We start from the raw sequence: 21144 nt of genomic DNA, 5'->3' as shown, positions 1-21144 counted from the left end.
AAAAATAATCAATAATGTCAAGTAAATACTAACTTTTGATTTTCTTTTCCTAAATTAAGCGATCCAGTTCTGCAAGCTGGTCTATGTCCAGGACTGCCAGATCGTTCACGAGGTCTAGGAATTGGAGACGGACAAGGTGAAGTTCTTCGTTCTCTAGGTTTCGGAATTTCAGGAGGCGACGGAGGTTCAACGAGAACTAGTTTCGTGTTATTGCTATTGGCGTCCTTGAAATAGTGGTGTCTCCAGCTGGAGGGTTGGCATTCAGAGTCGCTGAGAGCACCCGAATCCTCAGCTCTTATACTTTTGTGAAGCAGTTTCTTGGCCCTGGTTCCAAACTTCACTCTAGAGGAGGATCGATGTGCAGAGCTTTGACTAGCGTCCGAACAATAGCTGGAGCTGTCGTCTCCGAAGGGCGTGGGACTCAGTTTGACTTGTCCGGCAAACGAAGGCGCCGTTGAAGTCATGGGAGACGATGGCATGGTGGCCAGTGGTGACGGCGGATGCGATCGCATAGGAGAAGAAGGAAAATCTATGAAGTCGATGTTGGCCGATGGAGATACGTCGAAGCAGTTAAGCTCCTTCATTTTTTCGTTCATGTTTATGACGTCGATCGGCGAGGAGATAACCAGTCCGTCCCTGTTCTGCCTCTTTTTCTTCTTCGACTTGAACGACTCGACATGACGGAGCAAGGCCTTGGCCCCATCGCGGAAACGTTCGGAGCCACTTCTTCGGAAGCGCGAGTGTTGATCTTCGGGATCTCTGCTGCGGAACGCAGCTTCTCCTTCTTGACCCGGCACCATTAAACTGTAGAATGATAAAATTTCTACTATATAAAATCAATTGACTATAGAGTATAAAAGAATTTTGCAATTTATATTTAAGGTCTTTGAGTATTTGAGTTTTAAAAATCTATAGTTAATTAAAATATTAAATATAACATTGGCTTAGTGTTCAATACATTATATTTCATCATTTTACTTGGAGTCTTAATTAATTTATTATATTGATAATTGATAACTTACAAGTCTGTTTCCAAGCGCTCTGCTTGTGCTCTCGCGTTCTGCTCAGCAATGGCTCTATCTGCTATCGCCTGCAATCTCTGTTGGGTCTGAGGATTAATATCCACCACTCTGGACCACCTTCTCGATTTCCGCTCAAATTGCCAATTCTCGCTAAGTGCGCATTGATTCTCTTCATCCGACTCTTCGTGTTGCTGTAAAGATAAAAATAACAATTTGAGTTTTCATTATCATTTAAATCCCACTCAGAAATAATAATCCGCTTCGGTGATAAATCCAAAATGAGCACCGTTATGCGACGTTTATCCCTCAAGCAAGATCGTTTACGACATAAAAGTAAAAAAAGGTAAACTTGAGCGTTTAACGCTCGGAGAGAGATTATCGTAAATTTGAAGTATGAAACTCGGATAGTAAACAAATTAAACAATTTCTAAGCGCTTGCGTACAATTATCGCGACTTTCACGAAAGTGTTTCCGGATGCAGTAAGTTAGTTGTTAACGTACAATGTTGATTTTATAAATTTTGATAGAAAAATAAATTTTGAAAGAGATAAAGTTGAGTAAACATCCATACTTGTAAACATACACTAACCAGTTATGGCGAAATCGAAATGTAATGAGTGCATTTTATAATATATTACAAGTTCTTAATAACGATACATTCTTAAATAACATTGTTTAATAAAGATACACTATCACGATAAATATTATTATTTGGTTATACTTTTAACTATTGAAAAGACTTACATTTATATTCTAGTTATAATCGACTGTGACAAACAGTACATTCTTGAATTGTATTTATAAAAAAAATTACCCGTGCGTAAAAACGCATTGGAGATCTTTTTATTTATTTATATAACGATACAGTTTTTTTTAAATATTTACATATATTATATTATTAATACACAATAAATAGAGACCATAATGCCTTAGCAATCACATGAGGTATATGTATATAATAATTACTTGTTATGAACTTTGTTAATATATGAAAAGTTAAAATGTAAAGTTAGGTATAGATTACTTTGAAACAATTTTATTTGTAAGGACATGAAAATTATTGAAATTGAATAGTTTAATAATATATTTTAGTGTAAATCTTCGCAAATTCGACGCTCAGAAAGTTTATTTGCCTATTATACGTCGTTAGCTTTTATCAGATAATTTTAACTCAGATTTTTAACTAGAAGATTACTAATAATATCATGACACAGACACTAAGTTTGAAGAGTTCTAAGTGCGGCTTGCTTGAAAATCACTATTATATACTAATATTGCTGTACTTTTTTTAATATTATGAACGGGAAATTACGATATCAAGAAATTATTCTTGGATGTGGGAGACCAACCAAAACGATGATGTCCTGGTTGCAGAAATGAAAGCAAATCCTACTCAAATTATATCAGTTGACTGAGAAAATAAGCCAGTTTAATTCAACAGTGCATAGACACATTAAGAATATTGGGAAGGCTTGAAGACAAGTTGTATGCATTCCACTCTGAATATCTCAAAAGATTCTGGATATTAACCCTTCACTGCGGCTGATATTTTTGCGCGCCATTTCTAAATTTCCTAATATGTGGCGCACTTATTAAATTAAATTATACTAAATAGCCATATTATTAGGGTCAAAGTTTTATGCACCTTTAGGTGCCCAATGAGTACTGTCGATTTTCTTGATGACTTTTATAGGTGAAAGGGTTACAGCTGGTAGCTTTTTCTCGATTATTTGATAATTGGAGATGAGAAATGGGTGTTGTACGACAACAATCATTGTAGAAGACAGTGGTTATTTACAGGCCAAGTAGCAAAACCTACATCGAAGCTCACGTTCACCGTAAAAAAATATTTTGTGTATAGTGGGATTGAAAAGGGATTGTGCATTATGAAACGCTCAAATCTGACCAAACGATAACAGCGAGCTTATATTGTGGTTATTTTCACAATAAAGTAAAAAAATAGTTTTATAATACGACAATGTGCGAACTTTAATCTCGATAAAATCAAAATTTATCTCATCCACCTTATTTTCCGGGCCTTGCTCCTTCCGACTACAATTTATTATTTGAAAAAAATCAAAAAGCAGACGATGTAAATATCCTCCAATATTCTATGCAAATGGAATTAAAAAATTGAACGATAGGTTTGAGAAGGTTATATCTTTAGAAATACATTTTATTCTGAATCATTAAAATAAAGATAAACATTTAAAAGTGATTTTTTGATTTCTTAAAAAACCGACGTTCATTTTGGGATTGCCTAATATACATACGATTAAATTAATAAAGACTGTTGGAATTGCTTAATTATATTTTTAAAACTGTTTATAAAAAATATTATAGTCTACGTTTGAAGATTGAAATATAATATATAAAATACATTGCTCTCAGGTGTGATTCTTACCTTTCAAAGATCACAATAAGCTGTTTAGATTATAGTTATAATTTCAAATTCAATGTTTAAGCCGCATATTAAAAGTATAATGATAAGCATTAGAGGATTTATATATTTTTTGTCAAAGTGAAAGTATTTTTATTAAACGTGTGGTAAAAACGGAAACATTATTGCATTGTAAAATAAAAAAACTTATACATATATACAAAATTAATAAAAAAAATATGTTATTCTTTACATAGTTGTATATCAAACAGTCTTTTTTTATAGTCATACCGAAAACATTATTTCTCTCTTGTATATACGATATCTATCAAATTTCTTCAATTATATCGTAAATATTATCAAATTTAATAACAATATATATATATATATATATATATATATATATATATATATATATATATATATATATATATATATATATATATATATATATATATATATATATATATATATATATATATATATATATATATATATATATATATATATATATATTGTATATATAATTAATTCTCTTTGATAGCCTATTAGCAAATTTGAAACGAAATAACTCATTCGCTTTTTGAGAAAACATGTATCTATACCTTGAGCCATCTATAAGGATGATGAAATGAGAATAAAATGGTCAAGTTCAAAGTATTTTTTAATGTTACTAATAATGATATATTGCTATTTGCGTCATTTTGACTTTTTATACACATGTATTATAAATTCTGCGTAAAAACACACGTTCAATTTTATCAAAATCTTTGTTAATGAAACAATTTTTTGTTGGTCCATATAATATGATATACTAAATTTACCCAAAACTTTGCGTATGTTAAAGTTTAGAACTAATTATTCGAAATTGTATTAAATATATTGTAATTGATGGTTTTGACAAAAATAATGCTATAAGTGAATTTATAGCTATTTACAAATGACTCCTGCGGCTCAGACGGTTTTATAAAGTAACTGAAATGGTAAAGTTCGATTCTACTGCTAGACTTGAATACATTATAGTTAATAGTCTTTGGGTTACAAGTTCGGACTTCTACCAATACGATACTATAGTCACTAATATTTGTAGATATCCGGATGTATGCTGTCATTCACACTTTAACACTTTCTTATTTATTACAACTCTACAACACTATTATACGATTCGCAGTAATTAAAGGGTTAAAATCACTGAAGCACTTGTGTATATGGATATGTTCACTACATTATATTAATTACCGTTTCATTGTAGGCCTTGAGGAGGATGCCACACACGAGATTCGATATTGAAAATGTCATTCAAGTCACCCGATGGGTTCAATAGACGTCAGCGCACCGAGACAACACCGAGCAGCACTGAGATTGTAATGTACACGCACGAGGAGGAGGTCTAGGTACTGAGGTATCAAAGGTCCGTACCTGTCATGCCTCACGCACCGGTGTGTAGCGGTCGTCAACGTTTTCGCCCGAAGGGCGCTGGCGCCAGACGGCAATCGAATAGAGAAGCCATTAGAGTGACGATGACTCAATTTTCATCATTTCTGTCTCGAAAACAGGTATGTGCTGCAGGCTCGAAATTTTCATAGGCACGTACGTGAATTTAGATACGGTTAATAAATTGACGTGCCTCTATGGTTTTGGAAATGCAGTTAATTACGCACATAGTCTGAGTTACATTTTAGTGATTCAAGAATTGAAAACGTCAGAGGTTCAGTCATATTTTGTTGATTTAGATCACGCTACTATATATATATATATATACATATACATAAATCATTTTTAGGAAAATGGTAAATAGTATAATCTTTAAAAATGTTTGACAAGTGTTCTTATTGATAGTGTTGTGTAGTATTTATAAATGCATAAAATCAATATAAAGTAAAGTTTTTAAGATTAATCTAATCTTATACCTCACTAAAACACTTCGGTCGTATTATTATTTTTAATTTTTTTGGAGAAATTCCTAATAATTCCCAATTAAAAATGTGTAGCTATAAAACTTTATTATCAAATTATATTATGCAATATAAATTTATAAATATCATAATATACAGATCGTTAGCAAAAATAGTCTTACGTGACTATTTAAATTATAGTACGCAATTTGACTTCAGGGTCTTCAAACAATTAATATAAATATAACATACGTATAAATAGAAATTCTATAAATATTCCTCAATCAAACTAAACTTATTTACTTAGATTAAAATATCTATAAATATAAACGATTGCTATCCACTGAAAACCTGTTACGTGAATCGTTTTTCTTGCTGAGGCAGGTTAGTTACACACAGGATTCTCTTGTGCTAATATTAATGACACATTTAAACATATGTATCACTCTATAGTGTAGAATATCTAGATATGTACATATATAGAAAGCATAGTGCTATAAAATAAATTTACGATTTAACTGTTTATCTATCGGTACAAAATGAAGAAAAAATAACGACGATCAAACAACAAAGAATAAAGGAAAATCTGCTCCAGGAAAAGGTCTAAGAAAAGCCTCTGTGACAGTGGGTGTTTTTTATACTATGCTTAGTACTTAAACAGTACGCTCAGGAAATAAATAAACATAAAAATGTGTACACGGCACATTGTTTTACCGTCGTATAAAAACACTTTATTTTTTATGACAGGCGCTTACGATTTTATATTAATTTTTTTAAAGTTTTGTTGTTTCTAAAAGCGTGTCTTAAGTATCAGTTTCAATACCGATATTCTGTAATGCAATGATGTATTTACCCGTTAATGGAAAATTAATGTGCCGAAGCGAGAGCTTCAGGTGGGGTCTGACACTTTATCTTTTTTTTTATTATTTTTTGTTTGTATTCAAGTTCAGTTATATTTTTACTTGATAATGTACACACATAATGTACACTGTCGCCAATAACTTGTAATATGTTACGAAACGTTAAAATTGCTCAATGGTGATTAACGAATATGATTCATCGTTATTTTAAAATCTAAATTCATTACAAAAAAATAACAAAAAAAGGTAAATAAACCATGTACGTCATATATTGAACTAATTAAACCTTTAAAATACTGTATATTTAAAAAATAAACTTATTTAAATATATTGTGACTTTTATACAATATCATATATGATCATTTTTATGGTTTTTTATTTGAAAAAATATTGAATCAGCAAAATTCAGGGAAATTTATATATAATATAAGGTCGGAACAGCGTAGTCCGAAAGGTCTAGATTAGTAACCCAGACGTCCCGGGCTCGAGCCACGGCAGCAGACTCGAATTTATATTTATAAAAATGCGCTATAATAAAAAAGGTGACATCTATTGATTATATATTATATTATAATACACATACAAACTAATAATTAACTATACAGATGTCACTGATTCCTAGACTGAAAAGTCTGGTGGTTAATAACTTGTAAGTATTCATTATATATAATTAACTCGCCTAGTTGATATAGATTTATCCCGTTGAAACGAATTAGGCTTACGCTTCGCAAGATTACAATATAAGATTAAAAAAATATACATTTATAAAAACATAGTTTCAAAAGTGCTACATCAAACTCAAACTAAATAAACAGCCAATTAAAGGTAAGTGTTCAACCATTATTTTTAGAATTTTGGTCATTTCCGTGGTTTTTATTAGTTTTATCTAAATAATCTCAATAAAGCTTCATTCCCAAACAAGTATGTATGATCAAATTGAGTTTCATAGACATTTTAAAGCCGCATATAATTTCTCTAGTAAAAATTATACTAAGCAAAAAAATATATCTACCGGACCGTTAGATTTTTTTAACTAGTTATAAATTTTAAACTTTTTTTTGGGTCAAGTTGGGTTTGCCTTATTTGCTTAGGTTAGGTTTGGGTTTGAACACTAAATGGACGTTTCATAGACATTTAGAGCCGGATATAATTTCTCTAGTAAAAATTATATTATACAAAAATATATATCTATCGGATCGTTAGATTTAAAAAAAATTTAAACATCTTTATTTTACTTTTTTTTAATTTTTTACATTTCTCGGCATTTCCGATATTTCCAGGTATATTAATTTAAAAATTTTCGTTTCTTGGGAACAATTATTATCTGGGAAATGTTACCCGTTTTATAATTTCACTCAAATTATATTTATACTAGTAAAAATATAACTTCACTCCAAAATACAGATTCAATGTAACATATATCTACAATCGTAACATAGTTATTAAGAGCTATGTATAATATAGATATGATGTTTCAGAAACAATAGAGAACTCGCTCGCTTGATGATATTGCATTTGATGTCGGTATAACTGACTTGATACAATACGAGTTTATAACCATTTTCATGTCTTCGATTTTTCTATTTGCTATAGGATAAAAATAAAAATAAAATAAAACGTTGGTGGAGAAAAATTGTTTCTTTAGTGGTGACCGAACTTTTAATGAAAAGCGTTGATTATTTATTTTAATTTTGCCACCGACGATAATCAAACAAAGAACCTCTTAGGCGTTAACTAGAGCATTTATTCAATACGCTATTGTGGACCCAAAAATACATTATGGGAAAAATAAAACTACACCAATCACGTCGGTGCTTTAAAAAGTAATCCAAGCGACGCTTTTATGCTTGGAATAAAAATTTATTATTATGTAGAACCATTTCTGGGAAGCAAAAATACAAAGAGAAATTATTTTTCGGACTTTACTTGAAAATGTTAAATTGATCATTACGAAAAAGCTTATCCCGAATGCTTCGAGCGAGATTATGTTGAATATTATGTAATTACGGATACACTCAATATTACGAAAATAATGTAAGTACTATATGTATAAAAATATTTTTTTATATATTAATACATATTATTTAAAGTGTCATACTATATAATTCTAGGGTAATAATATTATTATGTAATTATAAAAAAATACTATTTCAAGAACCTAGAAAAGCTAGGAACAATTACTTGATTTCAAAATCATGAAGGTTTATTATGGCTTAATCATTCGATAACTGTATTTTTAACATTGTTTATGTTATGGCAGTGGAAAGCCTTCTACTTCGGCTCTTTATGTTTTTAATTCACCACATCATTTGGTCAGTACATAATGACAATGCTATAAACAGAAACAAGTTGGCGAATAATATTAGCAGCAGTTTCTCTTATAGCTGATAAAGCCATTTTAAACATACATCACTTAGGTTTAGTAAGCTCTGTCTTGTCACCCAAATGGGGACGACAGTGTTGAAAATTGAGTAAAATATTCGCCATTATTTTTACTATAATAAGTGTGCTACATGCACACTAAGAGAAATACGGTAAATTCTTCATTAATCCGGTAAGATCAATAACAATATATGAAAGACCTTGGTTCGAATCTGAATAGAATCCAAATGCTATTTAATTCTATTCGTTTCTGAGAGTTTGGAATTAGTGACTATTATAATTCCGATCGATCATCTCAGATTACGTTTTCCTAGGTTTTCTTAATCTTACGGTATATATCGAGGTAATTAATTAAAATCGAGCTTTGTCGTACATATTAAGGACATTTCATGTAATAATTAAAATAAGTTCAAAAGAGTAATAAAGGTTAAATTTAATTCCTGAATATACTAAAACCAATATATTGCACTGCATTATATGTTGGCAAATTGATTTTCTTAACTTTATGGTTAGATACTATTATTATGTTTGTAATAAAAAATATGAAAAATCAACCAAATTGGCGTATAATGATAAGACACATTAATGTAGTTGGTTTTTAGTATTTGTGAACGCTTTATTGTCGATTATTTAAAACACGTATTTGTTGAGTTCGCCCTCAATATTCTTAACTCCTCATATAATAAATAAAGAGAGTATCACGTATGTATTTTTGAATAAATAAGTAAATAAATACCTGCAATATTTATTATCAAAATTAAAACTGTGTAATAAATATTATTATTACGCAATTTTTATTTATAATTAAAAAGAGTCAGTGCTCATAATCTAGAACATATTTTTCTAACAATCTTTTGTTGCTCAACTGCTCTAGAGTTGTAGCGCGTTTAATCTTTTGTTGTGCCAACAAGCCAGACTCTCGCACTTGGTGATGCTGATGATGCAAAATGAGCACATACATTACATCTTCTTTGACATTGGTAACCTAGCTCTTATTATGCAGTTCCTGTGTTTGTTCACGGAACGTTCGGCACAAACAATGGCGTCCACCCGCGTGGAGCGGACCTACTACTCGACTTGCGTCATTCAGATAATGACAAGCTTTTGTTAGCACAACACTCGAAAAGTAGACGTAGAGACGTGCAAATTTTAACTATACGACTCATAGCATAATATATGACCAAATATTGTAAGCATCCATCTTTAATTATTGAATATAAAGCTTTGAGACTATTTGAAGACAAGTTAATAGGCTGTCATTATTTTACATCCTTATATTATATACACAGTAAAATTCTTAAAGGCTTATAAAACAAAAAAAAACAAATCTTGCATTACGGTTATAATATATATTACACACAATATACTGTATTCTTATCACTTGAATAGACGCTGACAAAACCCTTGTTTAGTCAGCTATTAATCAATATTCACTAACACTCGATTATATCGAAACAGGTATATGTTGAGTTAGTCCTTAATATTCTCAACCCCTGATATCATTTCTAATACACAAGACAAAACCCTGCGTATTAAATGGAACTGATAAGAAATTGTTCCATATATATTTGATATCTTTAATTAATGTAGTAAGAATATTTTATAAAATATTATATGTCATATGGTACCCGAGTTAAGCTAGCTCAAAAGAGTCGCCATCACTAGACAACGTATTACTTTTTTAGGATTTCGAGAAACAGATATAAAACAACATTTCCAGGAAGCAAAAAAAATTGCATCGCTTCTATTAAATTTCCTAATAAACGGAAGAGAAGAGTAAAATAATTTAAATATATGAAGCGCTGTCTTAAATATATTGATAGGCGTTACAAGTAACGGATAACTTTTGAAATTGTTGCCTTCTCTTACGCTCGCCATTAAAATCTATGATAGTGAGAAGTGAAAGAAGTAATAGCAAATTAAAATTAATTACGAATTATTTCGATTAAATACACTATCCTTAAATATATTAAATTTAACAATGTATTCGAAGATTTTGTTATAATGAAAGCATGAAAAGTGCCAAAAAACAGCATTGTGTTGTTGCCATAATTAAAATTATATTTACTAAATTTTAGTAATGTTTTTTAGTTTTAAATTACTAGTAAGAAATATATTTATTACTTGATTTCTAAATAAATACAAAACAATACATATTATGGACGTTTAAATAGATTTCTAATTTACACAACCTTATCGAATAGGAAGTATAAGTAAACCAAGAAGAAAACCAAGTCTCAAAATGGCTCGTATGGGGGTCCGATAGAACTGATACATCGCTTGTTTTGAAGCAAAAAACTATTTTTTTTATATTTTATTTAGATGAAGTTAAGGCTTTTAAACGATTCATATTTAGCAATCTTTTCGTTAAAATGTAAACCTACTGAGTTACAAGTGTTTAAGTTTTTATACTTGTCGCCATTTTGCAAAAAATTAACACATTGGATTTTGCTAGCAAACATATACAGGGTGCTTAAGAATTCTATACTGTCACAAAATATCAACTTTAAAAATGTATAAATAAGCTTACACTGACCTTAACTATATTGCAAGTCTTATAAGCGTATGTATGGTGGGTCGATCGACTCATAACTAGGGATTCCAATCCCGGGCCAAAATTTTGATCCCGGGATTTCGGTATTGCAATTAGTCGATCCCGGGATCCCGGGACCAGTCCCGGGATAATTTTCATGTTATTTTATCGATAAAAATAATTTAAAATGAATAATACAATACTTTTTTACATCCGTTTTTTATAACGTACAATGTATAAAGTACGTATAATTTTAGTCTTGGACTTAAAATAGAAAATAATATAATAAAAATAAAAAAGGGAAGGTCTTATTTATTTATTTGAGAAGATAAAAAATGAACTTTTGACAATGTATTTACATATGTACATTCATAGACACAATTAATGGAAAACATTATTTTGGAAGAAACACACGAAGTAACATCAAAGCATCTAGCGTTTCATCATTTAGCTTTGATCTGATTTTGGTTCCTAAGCAGCCTGCAGCTGAAAAAGCACGTTCAGACTCATAGCCTCAAAGATTCACAGATGACACGTGCAACTCGCGCAAGTTTGTATACGAAATATAACGATTTTGTCAATAATAATTCGATTGTGCTTGATAAATCAATCAATCCAAAAAATTCGGGATTATGTTTTATAATCCCGGGACTCATCGGGTATTGAAAATCGTTCGGAATCCCGGGATTGGAATCCCTACTCATAACACTAACCGTGTTTAAAAAAAAAAAATATTTTTTAATTTTTTTAAACGGTATTATAACTATATTCGAAAGCTCTATTTTGAATAAAAAATTCAAGTCTATATCTTTAAAAGGAACCAAATACTAGCGTTAGCTATATGCCAAGTCGCATAAAAGCTCGTATGGGGGCCCGGTCAATTTACCAAAAGACTCGTTTTTTTAATAAAAAAAAATAATTATTTTTTTTTTAAATGAAAATTAAGCTTTTGAACACTTTTTGCATACGACATTTTTTAATAGGATTTCATTTTGAAAAGTTATGACACTTTTAATTTATACATTGGCCGCCATTTTGTAAAAAAATTTTATATATTTTTTTCATTTGGTTTTATACTACTGTTCTCTCGTGATTTCACCAAAAACATTAGCATGTTATATAGTTGATCGAAGATCTAATTCACACTAGTCAGAAACTATAAAATTAATAAAAAACTTAATCTCACACTAACTTTCAAATACACCATTTATTTTAATAAAACATGTGTGAAAATAAGTATGTTTTATACTGATACCATTTGTTTAGTTTACTAAAGTTTTATGATAAAACTTAAATATTATTTAAAAACAATATTCTTTAGAATCATGGCAAACTTAAACTTATGTATGTTTCAGATGGAATAAAATAAAATTTATTGTTTTACATGTATAATACAATTTAGATTTCTAGAATAACAAAATGACTAAAGACTAAAGACTTTTACATGTACAATACAGATTTCTGGAATCACAAAATTAATTCTTAATGAAATCACAATAAAAATTAAGACTTTTAATTCAGAGATATTTTTTAATATTTTAAATCTAACATTATTTATAATATTGCAATTTCGCTTGAATATTATTTGTTATATAAAATGGCGCTTGTTTTATTTATACTTGTGTTATTTTTTCCATAAATTTTATCATTAAAACTTTGAGGTGTACAGTCGCATGTTTACGACACGTTTGTAATATTATAATAAACACAAAATTTTCATACCAATTATATGTAAATATAAATAAGTATTTTATTTTTCTTTGAAATTACGTACATGTTGATGTGATCCAAATTTAGCATATTTGCCCTTGGTGAGTAATTTTTCTTTGTGGAAAAATTGACGAATTAAAAGTTGATGTCATCCCATATTTAACCGGACTCTGTGAGAAATTGAGTGTTGTTAATAGCCATAATTATTAACAATTACGGTCGATAAACGTAAACGTTGGGCAGGTCATGTAACCTTACAGTCAGGGTAATGGGATTTTAATTGATTCATCTTGTTTTAAAATATTGACATTGATCTTGAGTTATTCTGATGATCCAATACTTAAGGTAAGTAATTATATAATGAGCAAAATTAATCTTAAATAAAATAAATATATAAAGAGTAATTAGACAGCATATTTTTATATGAAATATAACATTAATATAGAAATCTATTGTATATTTAAAATCTGTGTTGATGATTTCGATATTTTGAAATTAATTGAGTCCAAAATTTACGATGGATTATAAAAAATTGCATGGTTTATGAATTTCTTAAAAAATCAGCAACTAGTCACTAAAAAACATGCATTTGTGAAGTGGTATGTGATTTATTAGATCAGAAAAGAAAGACGACGGTATCCTGCTGCAGAAATGGAAGCCAATACTACTATAAATTATCAGCAAATACTAAACTAGTTCGATTCAACAGTGCATAAATACATTAGGAAGGATGGAAAAGCTTGAAGACGATGTGTATAGGTTCAACACAAATTGAGCGAATTAAATAAGTCTGCACTTATCCGCATATCCAGAGAGCTTCTGCATCTTGAAGCTTAGTCCCCCTTTCTTAATGGTTTGATGACTAGAAATTTGTGTTGTACATCAACAAAATGTACATCGAAACCCAGACTTATTATAAAAAAGTTATTTTGTGTGTATGATGGGACTGCAAAGGCATCATGAAACTCTTAAACCTGGCCAAACAATAACAGCAGCTTGATGTTAGCACTAGGAGATGTAAGATTTAGATATTATGTCTTTAGAAAGAAATTATATTTTGAAATATTAAAATAAAAATAAACTTTCAAGTATTTCTTTTGTTTCATTGAAAATTATATTCATTTCTGGATTACCTAATATAAAAAGCATAGCACGTAAGATCTAGATTGGTAACCTAAAAGACACGGTTCGAGTCCGTGCAGAAGATTCGAATTTTTATTCATACAAATGCGCTATTATTGAGTGACATCTTTCGATATTAAATTATAGTAATATTATTAATACTTATTTGTATAAATTCATTATGTCTAATTAACTTGCCCAATTGAAACTAATTTACGCCGTTGTAACACACTGTACGTAGGCATGTAAGGTTACAACGAAAGATTAAAAAATATAATTTTTGTTGATAAAATTAAATAATTTGAGTTAACTTTTCAACAATTTTTATTAATTCTCTGGTGACTAACTTCATGCGTTTTATTTTCGCATATACATACATACCAGGTGCGTGCGGTATTTTCCCTTTCGCTCGCTCGCGTGTTAAGTGACGAGAGTGAGTGAGAGATAAGGACATGCGGTCCGCATGCTCTTATCTCTCACTCGTGCGTGCGAGCAAAAAGGAAAGTGTCACAGCACGCGCCTGGTACATACATATGCAGATGCGGTAATACGATGACATACATTTAACTAATTTTAAGTAGTTTTTTATTTACTTTATTCGAGAAAGAGCTAGTAAAATCTACTTTGCAGCGATCGATCACATTTTAAATAATAGTTTTCAGTAATATTACCAATTTCGTGCAGTTAATTAATAAACATATATAATTGTAGATTTAATGTTATAATATGTTTTTTAATTTAAATTATTTCTACGTATACTTTTTAATAATCGATATGACGAAAATTTAAAATTTTAATTATATTTAATAATTTTAGGCTTGGAATGAAATATTGATAGAATTAGCAATTTTATAGTATAATACAAAAAAAAGACGATATATTTTATAAAAAATATTAATTATGTATTTTTATACTGGAAAAAATATTTAGGTGGTTATAAAAATATATAAATGTGTAATTATTATAGCAAGAATATATTGAAATGATTCTTGATACATAATAAAATAAATACTAATATTAATTTATTTATGACTTTCTTGATTTTATGGAAAGACGTAAATACCAGCTGAAGTGCATTTGCTGCCAACAAGAAAAGTCTATTAGTCTCGTTAGAGTTATCGCCCAGATACTAGTTTACAGCCGATGGTAGCCAGATAATGAATGATTACCGAGCTGCGTTTATTAGTATGCAATTGATGGAGCATCTATTCTTGTACATTCAGAATGCTTGCGAGTTGATTGGATCATCACCTTTACGACACCGTAAATATCGAATATGGTCCGACTTAAGGAAACTGTGGCTATGCTAGAATTAAAAAATAATCGATAGATAAAATCTAAAATGATTCAGTTTTTATGGTTTTAGATGATTGATTTATGGACGCGTTTTGATTCTGATCTGTCAGAAAAAGTGGGTGACCTAGAAATGGGAAAATATCCGTTTATCCACAAGTCAATACAATTGTCGTCCGCCAATTCCCTTGTGTGATTGATATTCTTTGTTCGCAAAAATTATGATTTATTTTATGTGAAACTATATGAAGCATTGTCTCCATATATTCGTATAATCTCTGCAAAATAGTTAGTATGTATATTATATATACATGCATTTTTCCAATTTTTTATAAAAAGAAAATTCAACAAAATCTTAGTAAAATTATATTTGCTTAAAAAAGGGGTAGAGAAAATATTGTCAGGAAATATAATTGAATTTTGATCTTTGAGAATATTATTTGCTCTTGAACGGATTGTTAATCTAATAAATCATTATAGAATATGTTAAGTTCACATATGTTAAATCCATAAAGCACATTTTAAATTGCGACATATAGGTAATATTATTATTTAAGTTGCCGGGTGTATAATAGTTATAAATTTTTAAATACAATATAATAAAAAATAAGGGTTGTGCTACAAGAGTAGGAAGATTTATATTATAAACGAAACATTGCTTAAAATAATAGGTCTTACTTTAATATGTAAAATATACTATATTTTGCTTAACACACTTTTATTTTACCTTACATATTTGTTGTAAATTAAAAATATAACTCAATTGCCTTCACGTAAAAATTTTTTAATGAATTCATGGAAATTTTGTTATATGATATTATAGATATTTTAATAATATACTAATCTATACAACAACATCTTTAAAGTAGTAATAGTAGTAGCAAAATAATATACCCATTTATACAAAATACATTTATTCAATATATATTCCTAGAGGCAAAGAAAATATTATAGTCGGCGTTGTTATTTCTTTCTCTATACATTTCTATAAAATATTTTTTCGCATTTCTGATCATTCAATAAATCTACTCAAAGCGAAATTCTATACAAATATCAACCTATATAAAATATAAATATTATTATTCGATATATAATATAATGGGAAAAGCATTGAATTATGCAACGATACGTTATTATTATTGAATATATCTATCTAAACAAATCATTTGCATTATACAATCAAACAAATCGAAGTATTGTATCAACCTCAATTGTGCATTAGTTATATGGTAATTACCGTGTGTATTAACTGGGTTAACAGTGCAATTGGAACACGAGTATTTTAACCGCTTCCCACAGAAGACACACGAAGCGTCCGTTTCTCGGAATAAATCGCAATTCGATTTCAAAGAGGCCGTTGACTATTTTTTTAGTTACATATGTACATTCAAAGCAAAGATTGGGAAGCTTTGCACTGCATCTAGTCGCGGTTAATTTGTTGATAAAATATGTGTTGCATCCGAGCCGATCCGGTTTTTACATTAGCGGAGTGAAATCCGTGACTGATAACGCGTGGGTGTTAATTTCTATAAAGAAAAGTATAATTGCTACTTCGCTGTAAAGAGAGGAAAAGGACCCTTTTATTAATTAATTATCCATCATAAGTGCAAAGATTGACCTAATTATTTATAATTAAATACATAGCAACATGATGTCATTGAATACATATAAATACCGCCAGTTATGTTATCCATTTTTAGAGCAGTGAAGGGGTAAAATCTATCGATACATTGATACATGCCTGCAAGTATATGAGTGTAATAAGATTTTTTAAATGGTGTGAGTTCTGTGACTATTATGTATTTGGACCCACAAAAGGGCAATGAGAGATTTTATTTGTCTCCAGCTTATTAACCCTTGCAATTCTGATTTATTATTAGTTTTAACAAGCGTATGTGTAAAAAACTAAAATTATTTTCTAAATTTATCCATGCCCATGAACCACTTTTGCTCAATAAATTATAAAAAATCAACCTCATAAATTATTAAGGAAACATAATTTAATTATAATAAAACAGATATTTTATTATGTATTATCGTTAAATATTAATTTACGTTTTCCCAACGATGCGAAATTGTTTGTGAAATTTTGCGGTTAGCGCTCGTGCTAGCTTAAAATGTAACCAAACCAGTTATTTTTTAACTGCGGTAAAGGTATAAAATTAATTATACGAAAAAAAAACAAAGCGAACGATTTTACATTGCAATTATTAACAATTTATCTAAATTAAATTAAATTAAACCATTGTGATCTAACATGATACCCCATTGCATTAAAATGGTCAAAAAAGAATACATAGTATTATAACAATACATGAAAAATATAGTACAAGTAAAATAAAAAATAATACATTATTAAGAAAGAGAAAATCATAAAATATTAGAATTAAACGAAATGAACCAGACCAGCTCCTCGTAGCTGACATTAAATAGGCCAATGTGCGATACCAGCCGGATGGCCACAGCCTAGTATTGCTAGTATATTATAATACACCTATTTCTCATTAAATACATATAAAAACATAAACAGGTAATACTTTATTTTCTAACGTATATAGGAATATAAAAAAATATTATATTACTGCAATTTTTTTAATTAAAATTTATATACCTTTACTGCTCTATTTACTGATTATATGTAATATCGTTACACAATAGTTACAATTAAGCAATATAAAACTTTTGTATTTTTTAAAATCTATCCTTAATTTATTTCTCTATATAGAAAAATAATAAAGTAATCAATAATCACACTGGTTTTTAAAACATCATATTTTTAATGATCACGGTGTTTCTAAATATGTTATATTGTACAATCAACGATATTTATATTAAACCCTTAGGTTATTAGTTTGATCTAATATTGATTTGTTTAGTTGTATCTGTATTGTCTTTTTTTAACTACTTAATAAGAACTTTTACTAATTAAAGTATCATCTGTTATACATTTATACATGCTCCTTATTATATTGTTATTATTTATAATTAATTATGGTGGATTTAACTGGAAAATATATAAGCATTATTATCTGCTCAGTCCACAGATAATTTGTTTTAACTTTTATTTTATATTTAATAAATAATTATAAACCACTAAAACATTATATCACGTTATATTTACGAAACTATGTAATGGATATGGTATGTGTAATACAAAATGCGTTTTAGGCAGCTCAATATATTATTATAAGAGAACTAGAAGCACATTTTTTAATTACATGTACGATGTTACTGCCAACCGCTGTTATGTACTTACACAGCGTGAGATTATAAAGTATGCATGCGTGTTTGTATATTTTCTCAAATTATAGCAACTCGTGGTTCGTGTGGTAACACATAAACAACATTTAAAATTCAATATATTTCTCAAACTATGACGTGCATTGACTCTAGGAATAAATTCGTATGATAAGTCTAATTTTTTTGACAAATTTCAACCGCCAATAAAATCATACTACAATCTGCTATAATAGTCGTAAGTCTTAAAATCAACTCTTATGCCTGCACTACACTCTATGGAAGTTGTTCGAACCGAAGTTACAACTGAAGTCGGCCGAGACCTACGACTTCGAGTAAGCGACCACACTATCGCAAATTTCATATGCCGTCCGGATGGCGGCCGTGAATGACGTATGGACGGCGGCTTCTGTCACGTACAACCGGCATATTTGTGCGCGATAAAAGTGCCAAATAATCGCAATTTTTAAATATCATATTATTAAAATTACGCTACTGATAATATAAAAGTTTGTATGGGCATTCACCAATACAATATCAGTGAAAACTTTTCAGTCGTAAATACTCAATTTACGCAAAATCTTTGTCGGTTTTTGCAAAATGCCATAAGGCATAAAAATTATACTTCAGAATACGAACAACACATTTGTGACTATCCTAGAATTTGTCGCCATCGATTCTAAATAACAATTCGTTATGGTGTGACATTTTTATAAACCGATCTAGGAAAATACATAAGGATATTCGAAACGATTTTTTTAACAAAATCAAGTACCACTAATTATTTTTTGATTATTTAATTTTATATGAAAAAAAATATAATTAATCCCTTTTGGTGCCCTATAATATTCAAAGATGTCAGTAAGAGTCTGTTGAAGTCCCCGATAAGCATGTGGTATTGTAACTTGACCACATGACCGCGATGCAGCGCTCGACATGTGTGTTAACCATAGGACACATACGCGCATACTGAAATTGAACCAAATTACTCGTTCTATCTCAGTTTGCGAAACACCATATCATTATCTATCTCACTCTCGTCACTTAACACGCGAGAGAGCGAAAGGGGAAGTATCTCACCGCTCGCGCTCGAAAGAGCAGCTCCGACTTCGGTCCCTTTGACTCGGAAAAAATGCCGACAATGTTTGGAAGTGCTCGAAGCTGGCCAAGTCGACTGAATTACCCCCACTTTACCTCCCGTTCTCGGTAACCTCGGACAACTTCCGAGAGATTTTAGAGTGAGCAAAACCGAACTCGACCGAAATAAATATAAATAACAATGACATTTATATTTATTCCTAATATAATAAAAATAAGAATTGAGAATAAGCGAACTAATTAAAAGGTTTCATGCGTATTTCGTTATTAATTCGACTCTGAATTATATATTGAATAATATTTTTGTTCGACATTATGTTCTCCCCTTAACTATTTAATTTATATGTAACCTTTAAATTATAAAATATAAATGATACGTATCATATTTTAATGGCGTATTTATATCTAAAAATATAAACGTGAGTTTTGTAATATCACTCTAAAAGTACTCTATGGTATTTTTAAATTCTAAAATAACCCGTTATTTATCATTTCCCATTCATCTAAAAATACACGTGCTACTATTATATTTTTAACCAACGATAATTTGACTTGATTAATAAGCACTGTACTCTCGATTATCCGTGCTTAAAATACATTTTTCTGGATGAAAATCAAAAAAAAACAAAGGTCATTAAAGGGACTGAAATAAAAAATATATTCCTGCTAATTATTATAACCAAAAAGGTTATAATAATTAACCAAAAAGGTTATAATAATTAACAGGAGGTGTTAATTATTATAACCTTTTTGATTAATTAGCAAAATGTGGTTCAAAACCGAATAGGTTTCTGAAATAAGTAAATGTTAATATATAATGTTTCTTCTCATCTAAATGAAAGCATATTGAAAACGAGTTACGGTCTAATGGCAAATGTTACAAGTTTAATTCAACCCATGGACCAAGACTTTATATCAACAATAAAACAGCTTTATAGCATTGATCTTAAAGCCCTTGCCGAGTAAGATGATGGCTTAATTAATTTCTGGAAAAAAAATACTACATTGAACTGTTTATACACGAAATAGCACAATCTTGGTCAAAAGTAAAATCAGTATCACGAACGATCGTGGAGAAAGATTCTTTTTAATGTTGAAGTATGCAGACTAATTAAAAATGCTTTGATAATCTTGATCGGGAACATATCGAGACATGATTTGATTAAATGATCTCCGTTTTCAATGCTTGAATGATGCGAATACTGTTTTTATTATTACTAAGAAGAGAAAGAAAGTGATAGTGACAATTTAAATGAAGAATATACTAACAAATAACATTAAGTCACAAGACGGCTATGACTTATGTTAAAACTTTACTAGACTACATCGATTATAAGGATATTTGATTTTTTTTAAAGCAAATGAGAAAAAAATCATAATTTAAATTTTAAGTATATTATACATATTTTAAAATCAAGTAAAAATTTATTGTTCAAATTATCAATGTCATTTATTTGACCAACTTCGTCATCTTAATATCTGAACACAAATATTCAACTTTATGCATACATATTTGTTTGCCATTCTATACAAATAGTCAACAAATATCTATAATCGCATATCAATAGATATATTTCAATGCCCATCTTTCACTTAAGGATCTACTCTTTCC

General features: G+C 29.4%; 1 protein-coding gene across 5 annotated transcripts in view; it reads right to left on the bottom strand.

Moving 5' to 3' along the window:
- cv-c (RhoGTPase activating protein) overlaps window positions 1-21144 on the bottom strand; it is a 257468-nt gene that overhangs the window by 5563 nt on the left and 230761 nt on the right. For 4 of the 5 annotated variants that reach the window (XM_088193450.1, XM_088193453.1, XM_088193452.1 and 1 more), the window contains 2 exons: window positions 1023-1213; window positions 34-804 (listed from right to left, as the gene is read on the bottom strand). In XM_088193450.1, the coding sequence (XP_088049576.1) occupies window positions 34-804; window positions 1023-1213 (962 nt within the window). Of the gene's footprint in view, window positions 1-33; window positions 805-1022; window positions 1214-4641; window positions 4782-21144 lie in introns of those variants that run through there. The other variant, XM_088193455.1, reaches the window with a different exon arrangement.

The sequence above is a fragment of the Plectrocnemia conspersa genome, unplaced genomic scaffold, assembly GCF_051122295.1.
Source record: "Plectrocnemia conspersa isolate PC_06_02 unplaced genomic scaffold, ASM5112229v1 ptg000009l, whole genome shotgun sequence".
In the NCBI taxonomy this organism is placed as follows: Eukaryota; Metazoa; Arthropoda; class Insecta; order Trichoptera; family Polycentropodidae; genus Plectrocnemia; species Plectrocnemia conspersa.
Note: the sequence above shows the minus strand (reverse complement) of the source record. Positions and strands in the feature narration are given on the sequence as shown.